This window comes from Urocampus carinirostris, chromosome 6 (assembly GCF_059441175.1).
Source record: "Urocampus carinirostris isolate Australia breed hairy pipefish chromosome 6, RoL_Ucar_1.0, whole genome shotgun sequence".
NCBI lineage: Eukaryota > Metazoa > Chordata > Actinopteri > Syngnathiformes > Syngnathidae > Urocampus > Urocampus carinirostris.
Window position 1 is genome coordinate 38668491 of NC_142354.1, and position 20204 is coordinate 38688694.

At 39.2% G+C, this 20204-nt stretch overlaps 1 protein-coding gene across 1 annotated transcript in view; it reads right to left on the reverse strand.

The window, feature by feature from the left end:
• Positions 1 to 20204, reverse strand: part of nudt3b (nudix (nucleoside diphosphate linked moiety X)-type motif 3b) — a 35935-nt gene that overhangs the window by 13249 nt on the left and 2482 nt on the right. Inside the window, exon 2 of the mRNA XM_088338971.1 lies at positions 17935 to 18045. Coding sequence (XP_088195097.1) covers positions 17935 to 18045 — 111 coding nt within the window. The remainder of the gene's footprint in view (positions 1 to 17934; positions 18046 to 20204) is intronic.

A 20204-nucleotide genomic window follows, 5' to 3' on the forward strand; every position in this document is an offset into this window, starting at 1 on the left:
TCGACTAGACTTCAAAATACTGCATTTAGGACACAACGTCAGGGGAACCTAAGTATTTTTACCTTCATGCACTGTAACTTTGACTTAAGTCGCTTCTTAATTCGTAATTTTGAGCCCTCATTTTTGTGCGCTGGCTAGATTTTCTTGTGCGCTGAGAATGTGCGATCAGTGCGCAATTGCGCACGAGCGCAGCTTAGAGGGAACACTGGTCACAGATGTAAAAAAATCGGTTTGAGGGGGACACTTGTTAGGACTGTATAATTATATTTATCCTACAGTTGACATTTAATATGTTATATGTGTTCTCAGCTATGTTTGAAGAGTTCTCAGCCTGCAAGGCCATGAGTTGTGTTTCGATGTACAGACTGTGTTTTTGTTCTCACATACCAACGGATGTACCCTGACCTATGACCTGGCATCCCATAACTCAAGATTGTTCTTCACCAAAGAGCCTGGGGAAAAAGGAGTTTTCCCAGGACCAAGGTCACCTGTCATCATTGGATGGAAAGCAGACCTTCGAAAGAAGACTAATCAACTCTACGTAGCAAAGGCAAAAACTGAATATTAGAAGGGAGGTTTTTCGAGGAGATCCTCAGAGCCAGAGCCGAGCCGAGCCAGAGCGCAGCAAGCAGGGCAGAGCGAGCGAAAAGATGTCTAACAACGGAATGTCGGCGGTTCTCAAAATGATGATTAATAAAGTAACTAATTATAAAGAACCGATTCTCTTTGTCCTATATTGCAGAGCGTTTTATTATAAATGTTGGAAACGTGAACCTAACATTTAATTGGTCCTTCGAAACCGGATTCCAAGATACCAGATGATTCCAGGACGCGAGAGGAAAATCCAGGAAAGACTGTGGCCACAGCATAAAGACCCTTTTTCCGGGACTGGACCTTCCCTCGCGGGCTGGGATCTGACGGTTGACGGAAAGCCAAGGACTTAGAGAATCGTGAGTAAAATTTATTCGTAACATTGTGTGCATGTAGATAACCGGTAAAAGAAATTGACTCGCGAGCGGGGGGGGTAGATTCTTAAGGTTTAAGAATCCTCCGTCGAAAAGATTAAGAATTCTCTGTAGAAAAGGAAAATCTTAACAGAGACAAAGTTTAAGAATCCTCCGTTAAAAAAAAAAAAAAAAAAAAAAAAAAAAAAAAAAAAAAAAAAGAAATTACGGGGGGCAGATTCTTAACAGAAAAACCCTGACAATTCTAGACTCTATCAGGTAAATAGTTTTCAGACAGTTAAAATTCCGCGGGAGGTGTGGACTCCCCTAACCCAGCGCTTTAAAGTTAGTTAAATTTCACAAGGATGTGCGGAGTCCTCTGTCAACTGAAAATAAGTGGAAAAAGAACAAGCGATGTAAGAACGTGATCACGATAAAAAACAAGACGTCTGTGTGATTGAGAAAGAGCGAATGAAATATAAAGTTGCCCCTGGGCAATTGTATTTATATAAAAAATAATAATAATAATAATAATAAATACTCGATGAACTCATAGGTGAAGAGTCATTTATAAGGAAGACCCGACCGCAATCGAGCCTCTGTGTTACTGGATAAAAGTGAGAAATTTGGGAAAAATATAAATGAGCTATTTAGATGCGTTAAATCAAAATAATGCCAGAATAATACCGAAAAAGATAAAATATTCCTGTTTTCAGTTCAAAAAATTGGTAAAAAAGGACTGGGAAGAATAGGAAAAATCTAATTGAGTGAATTGAAATACACTAATTTGAGATAAGGGCATTTTTATACCAAAAAATATTGAAAAAATTGTTTATAAATACTTTTTTTTTCTCTTTCAATTAAAATGGAAAAAATGGATTGAGTGAAATTCAAATGAGTAAGATAACTCATAAATAAATACATGCCATTTTCACATTAAATAGGTGAAGCTAAAATAGTAGATTGAATTGGTTTAAAGAAAAAAAAAAAAAAAAAAAAAAAAAAAAAAAAGGGAGAGAGAAACATAAAGGGGAAAGTTAATTAAATATTAAGAGAGATAATTTGGTGAAAATTAAGTGAGACTAACCTTAATACAATAGATTGGAAAAAAAAAACTTACTTTTTCAACATTGAACTGTTTTAAATCTAGAGTAAGTAAATGGGTAGAGTGGAGCACATTATAGAGTGCTTTTGAAGATCTTCATTGACTTGAAATGCGTTGTTTAGATGCAAACCATTTGCGATTTATGGCATTACCTTTGTGGAAATACCGTAATGTATCCTAAAAAGGAGGATAACGAATATACAGGGCCATATAGTGAACCGCGTCGATTAAAGGGAGGAAGAGCAGGCACACAGTAATACGCCTCGCTCCACGCCGCCCCCACAATATGCCAAATCATTCACATGCGCTAACACCCCCCAGGCCATTTACCCACTTCCGAGGAGAAGCCGTGAAGAGGGTAGGGTTTTACCGCCCGATTCTCAATGGCTAAAAGGCCAAGTGGACCCCCTTATTGACAGAGTAAAACATAGATATAGATAACGAGAAACTGACTAATCCTGAGTAGGTCAGATCATGGGTCATAGCACGGCCTTGGCAGTGATTAATTAAAAAGGGAGTTATTTTTCTGGGTTGAATAATGGTTTTAAATCTAGAAGTGGGATTCACACGTGACACCGAGCAAGCTGTGAATAATTAAAAAATAAAATAAAAAGAGGTGAATATGAGGACGCAGGAATTAAGTGGACACTAAATTGAGGAGAAGATAAAGTTATAGTGAAACAATATTTACACAGAAATATTTGCATGTAAGATGTTACATACAGTTGAGATTTGTGTAATATGCATTTGGTGAAAAATAGTCAAAACATGTGACAGTAATTTTATAGATAAGCTATAAAAATAAAAGAAAATTATATAAAGGATGAAAATCTATTTGAAGGCAAATGAACATAGACATAACATATTGTTTTGCTTTAGAACAAGAAATGAGAGAATTGCAAAGTATTACAATAATAAATTCGACTACAAAAATACTGTAGTGATACAAAAACTACACTATTTTGTTGCCATAATGAGAAATATTATAGACTAAAAAAAAAAAATATATATATATATATTAGTGAACTATCGTGAAAACACTGCAAAGGAAGGAAACGTTTGATTTTACAGCAAAAGTGTTGCTCTAACGATGTTTTTGAGTTTCAGAATTTTGGTTCTTGTCTCATTTGGACTCAAAAATCCGCTGAGGAGAAAATGGAGGAACGGTGAGGAAAAAAAGTAGCATTACTAACGATGATGAAGATATTTGAATGGGATGAACGATGGTAAGTGAAACACCAATTTTTATGATATTAAAGGAATATGTCAACAATAAAGGCGTTACAGGTGAGAACCAGAAAAGTTTTGTGTTCATATTCGGCCGGTATGAACCATAACTATGATAAGTAGATCTCATCTTGTTGGAATCCATCACAGCGATCATCGAGCAGCGATTGGAGGACACCCTGAACTGGTTGCAAGCCAATTGCAGGGCACACAAAGATAGACAATTCACTAGCTCATTCACACATAGGGACAATTTGGACCAGTCAGTCCACTTGAAATGCATGTTTTTTTTTGAAAGAGGAAAGTAAACCGTAACAATGAGAGCATGCAGGCTGGCTTGGAACACACACACCTGTTCCCAGGTCCTTAGTAATGCCGCACACGTGCTGGCCACTGCGCCACCGTGCTGCACACACATATATAATATATATCTCATCTCATCTCAGCAGCTGCACTGCTTATCCTCAGTAGGGTCGCGGGGGTGCTGGAGCCCATCCCAGCAATCATCAGGCAGTGGGCAGGGGACACCCTGATATATATGATTTTTTTTTTAAACTGAACTATCAATAATGATAATATGATAGGAATTTTGAATTCCGTGTACTAGCTTGCTAAAAGATTTATAGATCTTGGCAGAACCCCTGAAATTTAGTGATACAAAGATCGAACTTATAAATCGGTGACAAATATAGTAGATATCTGCGTATTCATTCAGTTTTGATCATCGAATTATTAATTTATTTTCTGCATTTGTTGATGGTAATTGCGAATAACAGGCTTGTCTTTTTCCATTTTTCTACTTACTGTACTTTTCTTTAACATCTTAGTACAACATAGTTCGTGATATCAATCATCAAAACAAATGAGCCGTTTGAAAGCAAGCTCTCTTTGATGAATTGAACAAGGAAAAAAGCCGTTTGTCTAATAAAAAGACTGACCTTCGCTCGACAAGAATTACCAACAACAATGACGTAATCTCGAAGCGACGAGATCTCATTAGTGAAGATCGGCGTGCAGGAAAATAAAAAAAAAAACTCGTACAGCAAATTCAAAATAATGACAAAGCTTGTAATGCGTTAAATCTTTGTTAAAGAGTAAACTAAATGATAATGAAAATTTAAAGGAAAAAAAAAGTTGCGTCCCCAGCATAAATGATGCGTCTAGGACAGGTAAGTGGGAAAATGAAAACACTGAGTGTATAATACAAGATAATTATACAGAATAGTTTAAAAAGAAAGGATATTTGAGTAAACAACTAATCATTTTTCGTTGAAAATGCGAATAGCAAAGGGTAATAACTTTAAGACGTGTAGTTTTGCTCCTAATAAAGCAAGGACGATTAAAGCAATAAAGATGACTAAAAACGGTCCATAATTTTAGTGTCAATCTTCTCGTTCGTAAATGGACAAATTCAAAAGAGGCGTAATACGTAAAAAGATTATTTCCTTAGTTGTTCTCGTATTAAATAATACATTACTCTCAATAAAATAATCAAAATTTTGAGAGAAGTTTGAAAATGACGACAAACTAACACAGAAAGGAAAATTCGAGATTAGAAATCATTAATAACGTAGCTGAAGCTATTTCAGTCAATGAATGAAATGTTACCTTTAAACAAAGGAAAAAAGAAACGTATTAATAGTCGGACCAGATCATGTTGATCTGTATAGCCTTGATCACAAGGGATCTCGAAGGGCTGCATAGAACATAGACTAATGCGTAGAAGCAAAGATTGTTGCGCAGAATAAAAGATAATGAATAAACAAAATAAATACACTCAACAAGATTGGTTCATGAGTGACGGGTATGTATTGCTGTATATTGAATCAATAACAAAAGATTGATTATGATTACAGAGAGAAGAAAATACAATTAGAAAAGTTATGACATTAAGTTCGATTTGGCATTTTTAGAGATTTTTTAGATCTTTTGAGATTTTTGATGTTTAGATAGTGTGTGGGTTTGGAATTTTGACAAGTTTAGCCCAAAGGACAATTGGGAGGACAATTGATTACACACTGAATTTTTTTAGAATGAGTGTTACAATTGACAAATGATAAACAAATGTGTAACAAATACTGATTTATGGTTTGGTTAAGTTAAAAGGAAACAGTTTCTATGGAAGAGCATTTTTAGAAGACAATGAGAAACTGATCAATCTTGAAGAGGGCCATAGGAAAAAACGGATTAGTTGATTTTGAGACATATCGGGCTAATTTAAGAATAATTGCATGGGAAATAAATGAATAGAAATTAATTAAACTAAGATAATGTCTACTAGTAGTTAAATTGAGAAAAATTTGAATAATCCGGTTAATTTACAAAAAATCCCACTACGTAAGCACAGTGGAATTAACGAGACTCTCAAGTGCCAGTGAATTCCGCAAAAAGACTCTTTCTAAGTCTCCAAAGGACATATAAATCTGTCAAAAAGAGGCCATGGACTAATTTGCTGAAAGAGCCAAAGACATCAGTCATCCATTGTCTGCGCCGCTTATCAACAGCGAGGCCAAGGGAGTGATATGGAGCACATCCCAGCTACGCTCATAAACAACGAGCTCACGGGAGTGTGGGGGTAACACACACGGCGAGACGTAAAGTGTTGGGCCTGCGGTCGAAAGGTCACATGTCCTTTGAATGTGAAGAAGAAAGCTCTGCTGAGCATTACCAAACAGCGTGACTAGGCCAAGATGGTATTCAGACAAGGTCAAATAGATAGATAGATAGATAGATAGATACTTTGTTCATCCCCGAAGGGAAATTCACATTTCCAGCAGCATCCCTGAGCTGAGAACAAACAATCGAGAACAATCGAAAATAACACGGGAGCTGCTGGAGTGGCTGCCATTCGTGACGGCGCCGGAAGAAACGATTCAATTTGAATCATGTACAAACAAACAAACAAAATATTATTGCATATGGTAGCAGTTCTTTTTTCGAGCAAAATATAGAGTGGTTTTCGAGTGCCCTCTTGGAAACAAATGAAAATCATGGAACTTCAATGGACGCTCAGATGCCAATTTTTGAACGCTCATTGCAAATCCTGTTGCGTTTTTGCTTTGGAAAATAATTGTTCATAAGTATGAAACTGATTGTGCTTACTTGAATAATGATTTGTGTTTATGGTAACTGTGTGTACAAAATAATGTTTGCCATAGCAGCAGTATTCTTACCTGATCCACTCAAGCCAGATGCTATGGCTGGGATACAACCAGTGATTGAAAATTTAATATAAGCAGGGGTGTTAGTGGAATGTGCCGACTCCCCAGTAAACACGCCACAACATGCACTCTTGGTTAATATCGTGGACCTATAACAACTCTGTGACAGTGACTGTGCCACCAAATGCCACCATTGTGATGTCCATACCGATAACCTCTTTAAAAGGGTTCCAGTGAGGCAGTCTAGGGAGACAGCCAACACATATTACTGGGCAAGGGTGGGAGGAGTACTGGTGGTACGTGTTTGGACACGGAGCGTTCCAAGGGTGGGAGTATTTGGTTATAACGGAAGCAGGGGAGTACTGGACCCCAGGGGACAGCTCTGAGGCCCAGTATTTCAAAAAATCGGGTTAAATTGCAGCATCAAGGAAGCAATTTACAACTGACTATAACCGTTACAAACCAGACAATTCGACCTCCGGGATCAGATTTTTTTTTTTTTTAACAGCACGTGCTGGGGTTTCACGTTATGGGCCTGGTCCTCGGGCATGGACCCCTTTTTTCCCGGTCGTAGTGTGTGTAAATGACAGTATGAAATCGACTGATCAGCCAAAATTAAGTAACTACTCTGTAACGACAAATATCACATCAGTAAGCATGTCAGTCGAAGACATTGATGGGTGGTTCAAAGTTACCACAGGAATTTCAAGGATAGATAACAACTGGTTGCTAATGGCTGAGCAGGCGGCACATGCTGTCATAAATGATTGTGTTGTGTGTAGTCTGAATGATATACAATGTCACCGAATGTTGACAGTCAATATAACATTTAAACCACTCTCCCGGAGTGACATCTGGTGGTGGTGTGGAGAAGACAAGTTGTATGATAGACTACCGTACAATACCACGGGATTGTGTGCATCTGTGTCTCTTATTTTACCTGTGTCTATAACCGCCACCACAATCCCTGAATTGCTAACATCTGTGAAGAGCTTGTTATCACATGCATGGAAAAGTAAAGGTCTACCTATGCCTGGAGTGACAATGATCCTACACACATCGACAGCATCGGTGTTCCAAGAGGCGTACCAGATGAATACAAATTAGCAGATCAAGTAGCAGCGGGTTTTGAATCTTTGATTTGTTATTGGTGTACAATTAATAAAAATGTTGACAGAATAAACTATATCCATTTCAATGTGCAGAAGTTAGGAAACAAAACAGAACAAGGTTTCTCCGCCATACACGAGCAACTCTCTGCTACCTCCCTCATGGCTTTCCAGAACCGGATTGCTGTTGATATGCTACTGGCTGAAAAGGGAGGGGTCTGTTCTATCTTTGGTGACCAATGTTGCACGTTCATACCGAACAACACGGCAGCAGATGGAAGTCTGACAAAGGCCCTGGAAGGCCTCAGGTCACTTAACAACAAGATGAAAGACCACTCAGGAGTTGACACATCAATGTGGGATGGTTTTGGAGATACGTTTGGAAAATATAAAAAAAAATAATAATATCAGCCATGATGGCAATAGCCGTTTTTGCGGCAATTCTCACATTGTGTGGATGTTGTTGTATTCCGTGCATAAGAACATTGCTAACGAGACTAATTACAACAGCTCTTGCCCCAATGCAGGCAAAGATGGTACCTTTGTATGCTCTGTTGCCCTCGGACACCAATGCTGACGATGACTCTGGCAATTACCATAAAAATGACGATGGTGAAAATTGTAATGACACAAATGTTGATGATGATTTCCTGTCTCTGCATTTTCCTTATATTTACTCAGATCCTGGTCATTATGACGACAACCTCTAAGTGTAACAACTGTGTTGTATTCATGATTTCTCTGTTGAAAATCTATTGCGAAATGACAGTTGAATGAAGTATTATATCAACTGTAGGATAAAGAGGAGGGAAATGTTAGGACTGTATAATTATATTTATCCTACAGTTGACATTTAATATGTTATATGTGTTCTCAGCTATGTTTGAAGAGTTCTCAGCCTGCAAGGCCATGAGTTGTGTTTCGATGTACAGACTGTGTTTTTGTTCTCACATACCAACGGATGTACCCTGACCTATGACCTGGCATCCCATAACTCAAGATTGTTCTTCACCAAAGAGCCTGGGGAAAAAGGAGTTTTCCCAGGACCAAGGTCACCTGTCATCATTGGATGGAAAGCAGACCTTCGAAAGAAGACTAATCAACTCTACGTAGCAAAGGCAAAAACTGAATATTAGAAGGGAGGTTTTTCGAGGAGATCCTCAGAGCCAGAGCCGAGCCGAGCCAGAGCGCAGCAAGCAGGGCAGAGCGAGCGAAAAGATGTCTAACAACGGAATGTCGGCGGTTCTCAAAATGATGATTAATAAAGTAACTAATTATAAAGAACCGATTCTCTTTGTCCTATATTGCAGAGCGTTTTATTATAAATGTTGGAAACGTGAACCTAACACACTCTTTTCTAATTGCTGCCCCTCTGAACATGACAAAGAGCCAAGACAGAGATCATGTTACAAATAATTAAAAAAATACAATAAGAAACAAAGAATATTTTTTATAAATTCAACTTCTATAGCTCTCTTAAACCAATTACAGTAAATTTGAATTTTGACACAACGAACATGAAAAATCTTTCACTTAAACCAGGGGTGTCAAACTTATTTTAACTCAGGGGCCACACGCTAGAACAAACATTCTGTCGGGGGCCGGACTAGTAGATTGAAGAGAAAGAAAAAGAGAGAATGAAATAAGAGAAAGAGGGAGGGAAAAGGAGACAGGGCGGGACAAAAAAAAGAGGGAGAAGGAGAGAGCGTGAGAAACAAAAGAGATAAAAAGCAAAGTCGTGAGAGAGGGGGAAAGAAAGGGAGCGGAAGAAAGAAATCCAAAGAAATAGTAAGACAGAAGGAGAGAAAAGAAAGCACAAAGGGTATAAAGAGAGAAAGAGAAAAAAGACAAAAGAAAAAAAGGAAGTTAGAGCAGAAGAGGTTAAAAGACACAGAGAGAGAAAGAGACAAAGAGCAACAACGGAAGAGAAAAAGAGAGAAACAGAGAGTGAAAGAAACAGAGAGTGGGAGAAAAAGGGTGGAAAAGAGGGGGAGAGAGAAAGAAAATGAAATACAAGTACAGTGTCTTTGTTCGAGGCACCTTTGGCAACATCAAGTTGACATATTTCAACCTGCAGCTCGTTTTTCTTTTGCACTTCTCTGAGTGTTGTCTCGCGGGCCGGATTCAATCCCTTAGCGGGCCTGATCTGGTCCGCGGGCTGCCTGTTTGACACCTGTGACTTAAACTAAAAACTAACAGTGCAGGAAAAAATAGGCTTAGCAGCAACTTGTATAACGGGTGCATCTAAACTTTTTTTTTCACAATAAATAAAAATGTCAATACAACCAACATGACTTAAGTGCATCGAAATTTCAATGGACCTGTGGGCATTCCCGTTTAAGAGCCAAATGGCCAAACTATTGTTATGATAAGAGCTAATATATCACTCTCCACTTAAATGTGATTCCTCTAAACAACTACACCATCTCTTAATTGCAAACACACTTTTCTATCAAGTACACAGGCATGTCGGGTCGACTTAGCTGAGCTGCCATTTTAACGTTATTGTACCCGATTCTGTGGCTTCGCCTCCGGTCGCTTACCCAATCAGAAGGCACGGGGTGGGTAGCGAGGAGGGAGGGAAAGAGTAGGACCAAGAGAGAGTCTAGGATGCATCAGACATAATAATCGGCCCATCAAATATATAAAAATGTGATACCGATATCCGTCAAATTCACAGATATCGGTGCCAATAATAAGTCGACCTCTAGAATATATGGTCCTACAAAGGAGAACTCAATGCAGTTACGGTGGCACGATCTTGAGCTCAGAGTCCAAGAATTTCTCTCTACCGACATATTTCTACAATATATATACTTGCATCGAAGCTGTTTTTACAATGCTAAAATAAACTAGACAATTCCCGTGGCAATTGTAAGAGTTGTGATTGATCTGGAAGATGATATGGGGATAAAGCATAAGGTTTTTAATTGGGAGAGCCGTACTTGTACATTTTTACTTGGTTCTGTGGGGGGACTTACCATTTAGCCGTTAGCATCACTTTTTAGCATGTATCCGTTAGCATAACTCATCATATTTTCAGTATTTAGTTGTGATGACTCATGAGGCCATTAGCATAATTTGTAAATATGAAGTCGTTAAAATATTGCCTTTACCAAAAATTTTACGATGAAGAAGTTAGCATTGCCGACAGTTTTTACAGCGAGCTTGCGCTAATACTTGGGCTGGCACAGCCAGCCCAACCCATTGCTGACAGTGTTTACAGCTAGCTTGAGCGAATACTTGGGCTGGCAAAGCCAGCCCAACTGATCACCAACAGTGTTTACAGCTAGCTTGCGCTAATGTTTCGGCTGGCTTTGCCAGCCCAACACTTTGCTAGCGGCGCACATAGCTGTTAGCATCCTTTCACTAGCATCCACTCTTTGGAGTTCACCATTTACCCATGGTTAAAGGTAATGTGGGTTGGGCCCCCTCAAGCCACCCTGGACAGTCCCTGCTTACTGACTATCCTCTGGAAAAGCCCTCATTTCCATGACTACCCATAGAAATGAATGGGCCCATGTATTTCGGATGGGAGATTCTCAAAACCCATTATTCCGGATGGGGACTATTTTATCTTGCGGGGCCCCGGAGACTCGTATCGAGAATCTGTATTGTCGCAGGAGAGTCCTGATTCGGCCGGAATTTTTGGTATATGAATCGTTGGGCTACTCCAAAAGCTCTGGGAGGAGAGGCCCGTCAAAATTCGGCGGAAGAAGATAGATATAATAATTTTAATAAGATCTCGGGGGATTATAATAGTTGTGCCTGCTTTGCCCTGTGCTTACAGCACTTGGCAATGTAGTTGTGCCTTGCTGAAGCAATCACAACTAAATACTGAAATCAGGGGTCAGCTTAAATGCGCAAGTTTGGTTGTGTGTCACAACTGACCAGTAACAAACAGTGGGCAGCGTGTGGAGAGGGGGCTTGTACAAAAAAAAAAAAAAAAAACGAGAAATCAGCAAATGTAAGCACAGAATTTATGGGAACAGAGTGCTGAATTTCGGTCATTACCCAGAAATTAAGTAAATCTTCCGAGTGGTTTTAAGAACAAATAACAAAATGGATTGGAGTGTCTTGGCTGTGTTAATTTGCGAGCTCTCAAGATAGCACAAACCAAGAAATATGAAGGATTCACTGCTTCCATTGGTTGGTGTACCTGTTTATTTCTATTTCCTTTATTATGCGACTATTTTTAATCAGTTAAAGGGGTCGGCTTCAATATGACACGCTAATTTTGGGTGTCAGTAATTCAGGGGTAACGCAATTACTTGTCAAATGAAGTGACTAGTAATGGTGACTAAATACTTATTTTCAGTAATGCACCAAACACTGGGAAAAGTACATATAAGGTTTTTGCAGATATTTTATGACTCAAATACTACAATAAAGCATAAGATGCCTTTCTAACTGAGAACATTTACTTGCAGTTGATTTTTTATAATCACTGAGACATGTGGTTTAAAAAAAGAATGATGGCCTTTAGCTAAAGTCCTTGGGAGAAGGAAAGGAAGTAAACTTTAATGTTTGTGTCCATTTGGCAGATGTGGAAATTAATTTAGATATTTACAATGGCATCGGTGTGAAGACTTTTGAGGTAGATGGTTAAACTATTGATTATGTTTTCTGGAACTTGCAATTGTAGTCAAAGGTTGGCGTTCAGCTCAGGACCTTTTCAAAGGCCTGAATAGGTTTTGTGTCGAGATTTCACGCACCCCCAACATTTACCAATAACACCGAAGGTCCTCTATATCATAGCAAAAATATATTTGTTAGAATATCTCTATGGAATTATGTTAATGGATAGAATACCTCACATACCACAGACCAGGTATACTCCAAGTTTGCATGCATCCCATATAAGACCTCAATATGCAAGATAAATTGCAATTAGTGCCACCCTTGTTTATTCAGTACATTCGAAATATTAAGGTATACAAAATTGACAACTACGATTTTGAAATATGGCTGCCATGTGGGTCAACGTTAAAAAATATGGTGCGGCTTCATAGAAGAATATTTTCTATTGAGCTTCTTCCATTTCCAAATGAGCTTCCCCCTCAAATGTGTGAAACTAGAAGCATCTTCAGGTAACTTTTGGCATAGAGCTATTGGTGTTTTGTCAATGTGCAGTTCTGCAACCTCAATGGAAGTTTTTAAATCAAGGCTTAAGACACACTTCTGTTCTAAAGCTTATGATTGATGCCCACCTCATATTCTGTATTGTCCTGTCTTTTTCCGACTGCCTGCCTGGTGGTGATACGAAGGAGAAGGACGATTTGAGATGAGTCAGCGGACCAGCGTTTGACCTGAAGCATGTGAACGCCTGCATGGACCAGCTGGCAGAGATGGGAAGCTGCGTCATGGCCGTCATAGACTTACTGGACTAGTTTACAGGCTGGGGGCGTCGCTGCTGTCATGCACTTTCCGGACAAATTTTCAACATGTTACCTAGAGTTTACTATGTTTGTGTACCGTAATGCTAAATGTAATTCACCCTGGTCATCCTGAAAGGGGGATACCACTTGTGAGGTCCCTTCTCAAGGTTTCTCTTTTTCCTCACGCTGAGGTTTTTGAGTTGTTACCTGCCCGCATGTTGGTTTAAGATCAGGTAATTGTGTCATTGTAATCATGTGCAGTCCTTTGAGACATTTTTGTGATTAAGGGCTATATAAATAAATTTGACTTGACTTTAGGCAGAAATAGGGTAAGAGTGAGAGTTGTATCAATAATGTTCGCTTGTAGTCACCTTCCTCACATTTTCCTGTCAATCTGTGACTTAGTTTGCCTGCATTTTACTTTAAAAGGCACAGCCCATTGACAAATTAGAGTGGAGAGTTGGCTGGTTTTAGACTGGCTGGGTTTTGAGAAACTTGGCATGAATTGTGGCCATTGGCAGCAGATTTAATGTGTGTATGTTGTCATGCCGTTTCTTCAATAAAGCGATTTAAAGACCACCAGCGGCTGTGTCTATCCTCGACCGCCTACATTAGTAGGAGTGCTAACTTGCAATTGTAGCCTTGTACATTGAATTAGCCAACATCGATTCTGTGTATTGGCGTACTAATCATGCTGTTGGGGTAAACATTGCACTTCATCTTCTTTTCTCATTCTGTCTTTAATGACTCTTTCCTCCGGGCTCACTGCTAACAGTGCCATTTCATTTCTAAATGGAGTGTTGAGTCTGACTGCAGTAAGAACCACTCATGTGAAAAAATGCGGCCTGTTACACGTCGAGAAAGAATTTCTTATGAGTTTGTACACCTTTTTCATGGCCAAAGGTAAGCACTTTTTAAGGACTTTCAAGGCCAATTGTTCCACTTCTCCATTACCCTTAAAATAAATCTGATGAGTATTTTGCAGTACCAAAAATGTATTGGCGATTTACATTAGTCATTTTTAATCTTGTGGTTTCATTTTTAAAGACATATGCTTTTCAGATCTTGAGTAAATAGCGAATCTATTTGTGGATCGCAGCAACATGTGTGTAAATATTTTTGAGACAAATGTCTCCCCATATAGGCGTTGGGTAAAGTGACGGTAATACTGTATTGTAGCTAACATTTTCAGTTGCAGAAAGTTCTTCCCATTACAATTTACCGCTGGTAAGGGTTACCTTAATTTTCTGCATGGCCCATAATAAACGTCCACAATAGTTAGGTTATCCACGCACAAGTAAACATTTCATAGTGCCCTGTTTAGATGTAGCATGCACCTGTCCTCCTGGGCGCCACCCATAGGAGGCCATGACGCTCATATGGCAATGCCATACAAAGTAATGCCAGTTGACGTCAATCAAGAGGGAAGAAATGCAATGGATATGAATAACCTCCAGAGAGCAGTGTTGGCGTTGTTATCAAGCAACCTTGTTGTAAAACATGGCAACAATTACAAGCACTTCACCCAAAATCCAAGCACTTTTCAATCTTTAAAAACACAACTTTAAAATTAAAATATGTTTTAATGATTAAGCACGGGCAGCACGGCGGCGCAGTTGTAAGCGCGTGTGCGGCACAGTTCTGAGGTTGTGAGATCAAACCTCCTGTGTGGAGTTTGCATGTTCTCCCCTTGCTTGCGTGGGTTTTCTCCCACATTCCAATAACATGGATGTCAGGTTAATTGGCCAGTCCAAATTGTCCCAAGGTGTGAATGAGCGAGTGAGTTGTCTGTCTGTTTACCCTGCAACTGGCTGGTAACCAGTTCAGGGTGTCCCCTGCCCAATGCCCGAAGATAGCGGAGATGGGCTCCAGCACCCCCGCGACCCTACTGAGGATAAGCGGTGCAAAAAATGGATGGATGGATGGATTTCAAGCACCCTGAAAATTACACATATTCATTACTGCAGCCAAACTTCAATAACTTCCTTTTTCCAAGGCACTTGTCCTGAATTGTGTCATGTGTGAGAGCTATACAAGCTGACATTTGGATTGGGAAGGAAAACACCAATTAGTTTATGCAAAAATCAGCCGGTTTCATTTAAAGAAACATTTTTGATATGTTTAAATAAGGTTCAAAGGGACACTGTGTCCACTAAGTGTCACTATATTATGTCGTGTAACCAAAAACAAGAGCAAAAAAGCAGAATACAAACTACAGCGACTCAAAGTGACCAAACCACACCATTTTTTCTTCACACTTTTTAGCCAAGCCTTTTCCAAGCTTTTTGTTCTTTTCACATACCTGTAGCATCAAGACGACAGACAAATAAGCCAGCTCCAAATAAGCAAGGCCGTTACATCAAAAAAATGCAATATATATATATATATATATATATATATATATATATATATACATTTTTAAATGTATACATTTGTATGATAGTTCATCATTTAAATCAATTTCAATTTTCATTTATTTATTTTTACTACTTATATACACTGTCCCTTGAATTGATTTTCTAGCATTAAAAATAATAGTTTAACCAAACATTTTCTGTAAAATTTTGACATTTTATTACTCGATAATTGGGGTTTGTAAATTTTACGTTATCATGAACTCAAAGTTTTTAAGAAAGGGGTCGGCAAACTATGGTCCGAAGGCTGAATCAGGCCCGCCAACAGATTTAATTTGGACCACGAGAAGATGTTAAGAAGCGCGCACGAGAAAAATGAGTGGCATCATGTCAGACAATGATCTGAAGTTATTAATGTCCACTGGATGTCGCCAGAACTAAGGGTCAATCGCAAAATAATCCAACCACTGTAGCTGTATTTGACAACCACAACTTCATAAATTGTAGTCAGGAGAACTGGCGAACATTTGAAGCAGCGAGACTCCGGAATTCAGGTGAACATTTTTGAAAAAATAAAAATCAGAAAAAGACCCTATAAAACATGAAATAAGTTCCACTTAAATTAGTGTTTGATTACCATTTATGTCACTTTCTAGTTTTCCCAGCGATAAATAAATGGTAGTCGAAATTGGAAATTATTTCAATTGTTGTTCCACATTTTCTTTTTCTTTTCTTTCCTTTTTTTTCTTTTTTACAAATTCAGAGATGATAAATATTAAAAGTTATAAAATAATAATAAAAGAAAAACATATTGAGAAAAAACCTTTAAAAGTTGTTTTATAAATCGAGTCTTAAACCCATGAACCATAATTTAATCGTGAGCCTGACCTTGTCTGACATTCAAACTCTGCTGTGTAACATGATGACGACGACGGCATTGACGACATGTTGCTAGGCTCTGCTTGAGCAAGCAAACAAGAGTCGAAACATGATTTAACTCTCAGGTATAAGGATGGGCGTAAAGCCATTGATAGATAGATAGATAGATAGATAGATAGATAGATAGATAGATACTTTATTCATCCCCGAAGGGAAATTCACTTTTCCAGCAGCATCCCTAAGCTGAGAACAATCGAAAATAACTGAGAACAATCGAAAATAACACGGGAGCTGCTGGAGTGGCTGGACCAAGGCCTCCAATAATCGAATGCTGTCCATCTGTGTCAGCATTTTCCCTTGATTCTCTTTAAGTTAAGTAAGCATACTGTTTAAAATCAGTTACACAGTACTGGTTCTTGCAGGTGTTATTTTTGGAGGGAAGGACATTATTGATGGGCGCTTAGAGAGCTCAGGCTCTGTGGGCTTTTGGGATTGCATAGTCAAGATGCTTTACGCTAGCTTGTCACACCAGCCACAGACTGGTCATCTGCCACAGGCAGCACAATAAAGGTTTTATGGAAGCAAGAGTCCAAATATAGTTGATCTCGATAGGAAATGTAGCTTGGCAAGTAAAGCAAACAGGATATTAAGAAGCATAGTTTCCCTTGCGTTTCCCTCTTTCCCATGAAATAAAAATAAAATTGCCGTTAGCTTTTTTTTTGCAAAAAACAAACAAACAAAATTGCAGTAATTGTGTAATCTCATCTCATTAGCTACACCGCTTATCCTCAGTAGGGTCGCAGGGGGTGCTGGAGCCCATCCCCGCAATCATCGGGCAGTGGGCAGGGGACACCCTGAACTGGTTGCCAGCCAATCGTAGGGCACACAGGGACAGACAACTCGCTCGCTCATTCACACCTAGGGACAATTTGGACTGGCCAATTCACCTGAAATGCATGTTTTTGGAATGTGGGAGGAAACCGGAGTGCCCGGGGGAAACCCACGCAAGCACGGGGGGAACATACAAACTCCGCACAGGAAGTCTGGAGCTGGATTTGAACCCACGCAGGAAGTTCCCAAGACATGAACTGTGCCGCACATGCGCTAACCACTGCGCCGTTGTGTAATATTTGCTAATATTTAAAACAAATTTTAGTTGTAAAATGTACTCAATTTCATATTGTAGTAATGTGATGTAACGACTCTAACAAAAAAAAAAAAGAAATACTCATTCATTACTTTTAAATGAAATGTTACTTTAAAACAACACCCAAAACTTAGACGACAGCTCTTTCTGATGCAGATTATAATGAATGAATGAAAACTTTTATTTCGAACATTAAAATAAAAACAGGACAAAAACAATGAGTCAACAACAAAACAATGGGCTCACAAAGTAGGAGTAGCATCAACTACTGCCAGAGGACTGAATCAATGTAGGATTTTTTATGCGTCGGTTTGAGTGGCTATTGTTGACAGATTAGACTAACTGGGGACATCTAAAAAAAAAATCAAGGCCATATCAGCTTGATACAGATCTCTGTAATTGATACTCGACCACGACTGAAGGTGACAGGAAATTAAAAATGGACTTTGTTAATTATGGTACCTAGTTATTTAAATACCATTTCTGTCCCAACCCTCTCTTACTTTTTACTTATCGTACAAAATAAACTAATAGGTACTGAATGTATACCGAATTGAGGGCTAGCATGAAATTCCTCTATTCGGATTACTGCACAAACAAATCATTACAACAAAAAAAGTAAAAACACACCTCCTCGCACACTTCTCTAACAGCAGCTACGTTCGGTTCCTCCTCAGGTTCCATGCCCCCACCAGGAACGATCCACTTATCAGGATGTCTACTGCTGCTCACCAGCAGCACCTGGAAAAGCAAACAGATGGTGAGTTAAAAGGTCTGCCCTGAATTCTTGGATGAATGGAAGTTGTCTATTCACACTATTCAAGGAACGTTCAGCAATTTGATTTTCCCCAATGTTCCTGCACGGAGTCTGCGCTCGGAAAATGCCGGTCTACTTGTGACTCCGAGAGCCAAGAAGTCTACAGGCTCGAGAGCGTTCTCCATCCGGGGCCCGGTGTTATGGAATGCCCTGACACCGGAGATAAGATCTGCAACCTCAATGGAAGTTTTTTAATCGAGGCTTAAGACACACTTCTATTTCAAAGCTTATGTTTGATGCCCACCTCATATTCTGTATTTTCCTGTTTTTTTCCGACTGCCTGCCTGGTGGTGATACGAAGAAGGACGATTTGGAGATGAGTCAGCGGACCAGCGTTTGACCTGAAGCATGTGAACGCCTGCATGGACTAGCTGGCAGAGATGGGAAACCGCGTCGTGGCCGTCATAGACTCTCTGAACTAGTTTACAGGCTGGGGGCGTCGCCGCTGTCATGCAGTTTCCGGACAAATTTTCAACATGTTACCTGGTGTTTACTATGCTTGTGTATAGTATTGCTAATTGTGATTCACCCTGGTCATCCTGGAAGGGGGATTACCACTTGTAAGGTCCTTTCTCAAGGTTTCTCTTTTTCCTCACGCTAAGGTTTTGAGTTGTTGCCCGCATGTTGGTTTAAGATCAGGTAATTGTGTAATTGTAATTCTGTGCAGTCCTTTGAGACATTTTTGTGATCAAGGGCTATATAAATAAATGTGACTTGACTTGACATTCTAATATGACAAACTACGATGTTGGCGGACTTGCTAACACGAGGTGGTGTATCCCTGGATTTTCACAAAGAAAAGTTTTCCATCTGCCGCAGGGATGTTGAATTTTTGGACTGGCGTGACGTCATCTACTTCGCTACAAGCACCCCTAGGGCATCATGTTCATCTGTTAATAAACAACGGGGTAGACTGCTGGAAGTGTGAATTTCCCTGCGAGGATAAATAAAGTATCTATCTATCTTACTATGATATTACCTGGTTGTAATTATTAGAAGTCGAGTTAAAACGGGCTCAGTCAACCAATAAAACATCATGAAAGTTAGATATCAAATTTCCGGGAAAATCAAAATAGCTGGTAAGCTATTTTCAGAACCTGTCCTCGGGCTAATTAGGTGTTCTTACTCTGTAATAGTCTGTGCAGACCTTTGACACTTCTTGTGATTAAGGGCTATACAAATAAACATGACATGACTCAACTTAGGGGGCTACCTAGTACCCACGGGTTACACGGAGATCCCTGCTCTTGACTTACTAAGCTACATGTTCCACCAGGTGGACATAATCTGTTGAAGTACACGCTTTTACTTACGAATGTATCTACATATGAAAATTTCAGGTTACAAAGTACCTGAACTTGAAAATATTGCTTCTAGTTACAAAGGCATTTCAGGATAAGAAATCAAAAATACAGTACAGTATGCGCTGCTATTAGCCACTCCCAGAGTTTCCGGAACATAAACAAACTGGCTATCGCTTAAAATCTGCCTGGCAACCCAATCAGCATGCTCTTCATGTCACTGTCACAGTTCAGAGTCAAAGACGACAAGGAGGGCCTCGGCAAGATAAAGGGGAGTAGTATGCAGCAATCATTCAAGCAGGCCAGACTAAAGACATTTTAGCAAAATCCATGTAGTCTTAATTTGTGGAAAGGAATCAATTGGAATAAGTGTTGATGTGTCAGGCTATCACTACAAGTCAAGTCATTTTTATTTGTATAGCACTTAATCAACAAAGAGTCTCAAAGGGCTTCACAGGTTATTACACAGACTAATTTTTCGGACTATTATTACACCATCCCCTGATCTGGAACCAACATGAGGGCAAGGAAAAACTCAAAAACCTCAACATGAGGAAAATGAAGAAACCTTGAGAAGGGACCGCACATGTGGCATCCCCCTTTCAGGATTACCAGACAGCAAAGGATGTTGCAATCACAAATAATACAGAGATATTGTCCACGAAAAGTAAAGGTTATTCATATGTCTCAGTTTTTCCAAGTAACGCGAGGTAAAAAGGTAAATTAATATTTTTATCATTTCCTTTTTCATTTTTTTGTGCCTCCTCTTTTATGTTTAGTGT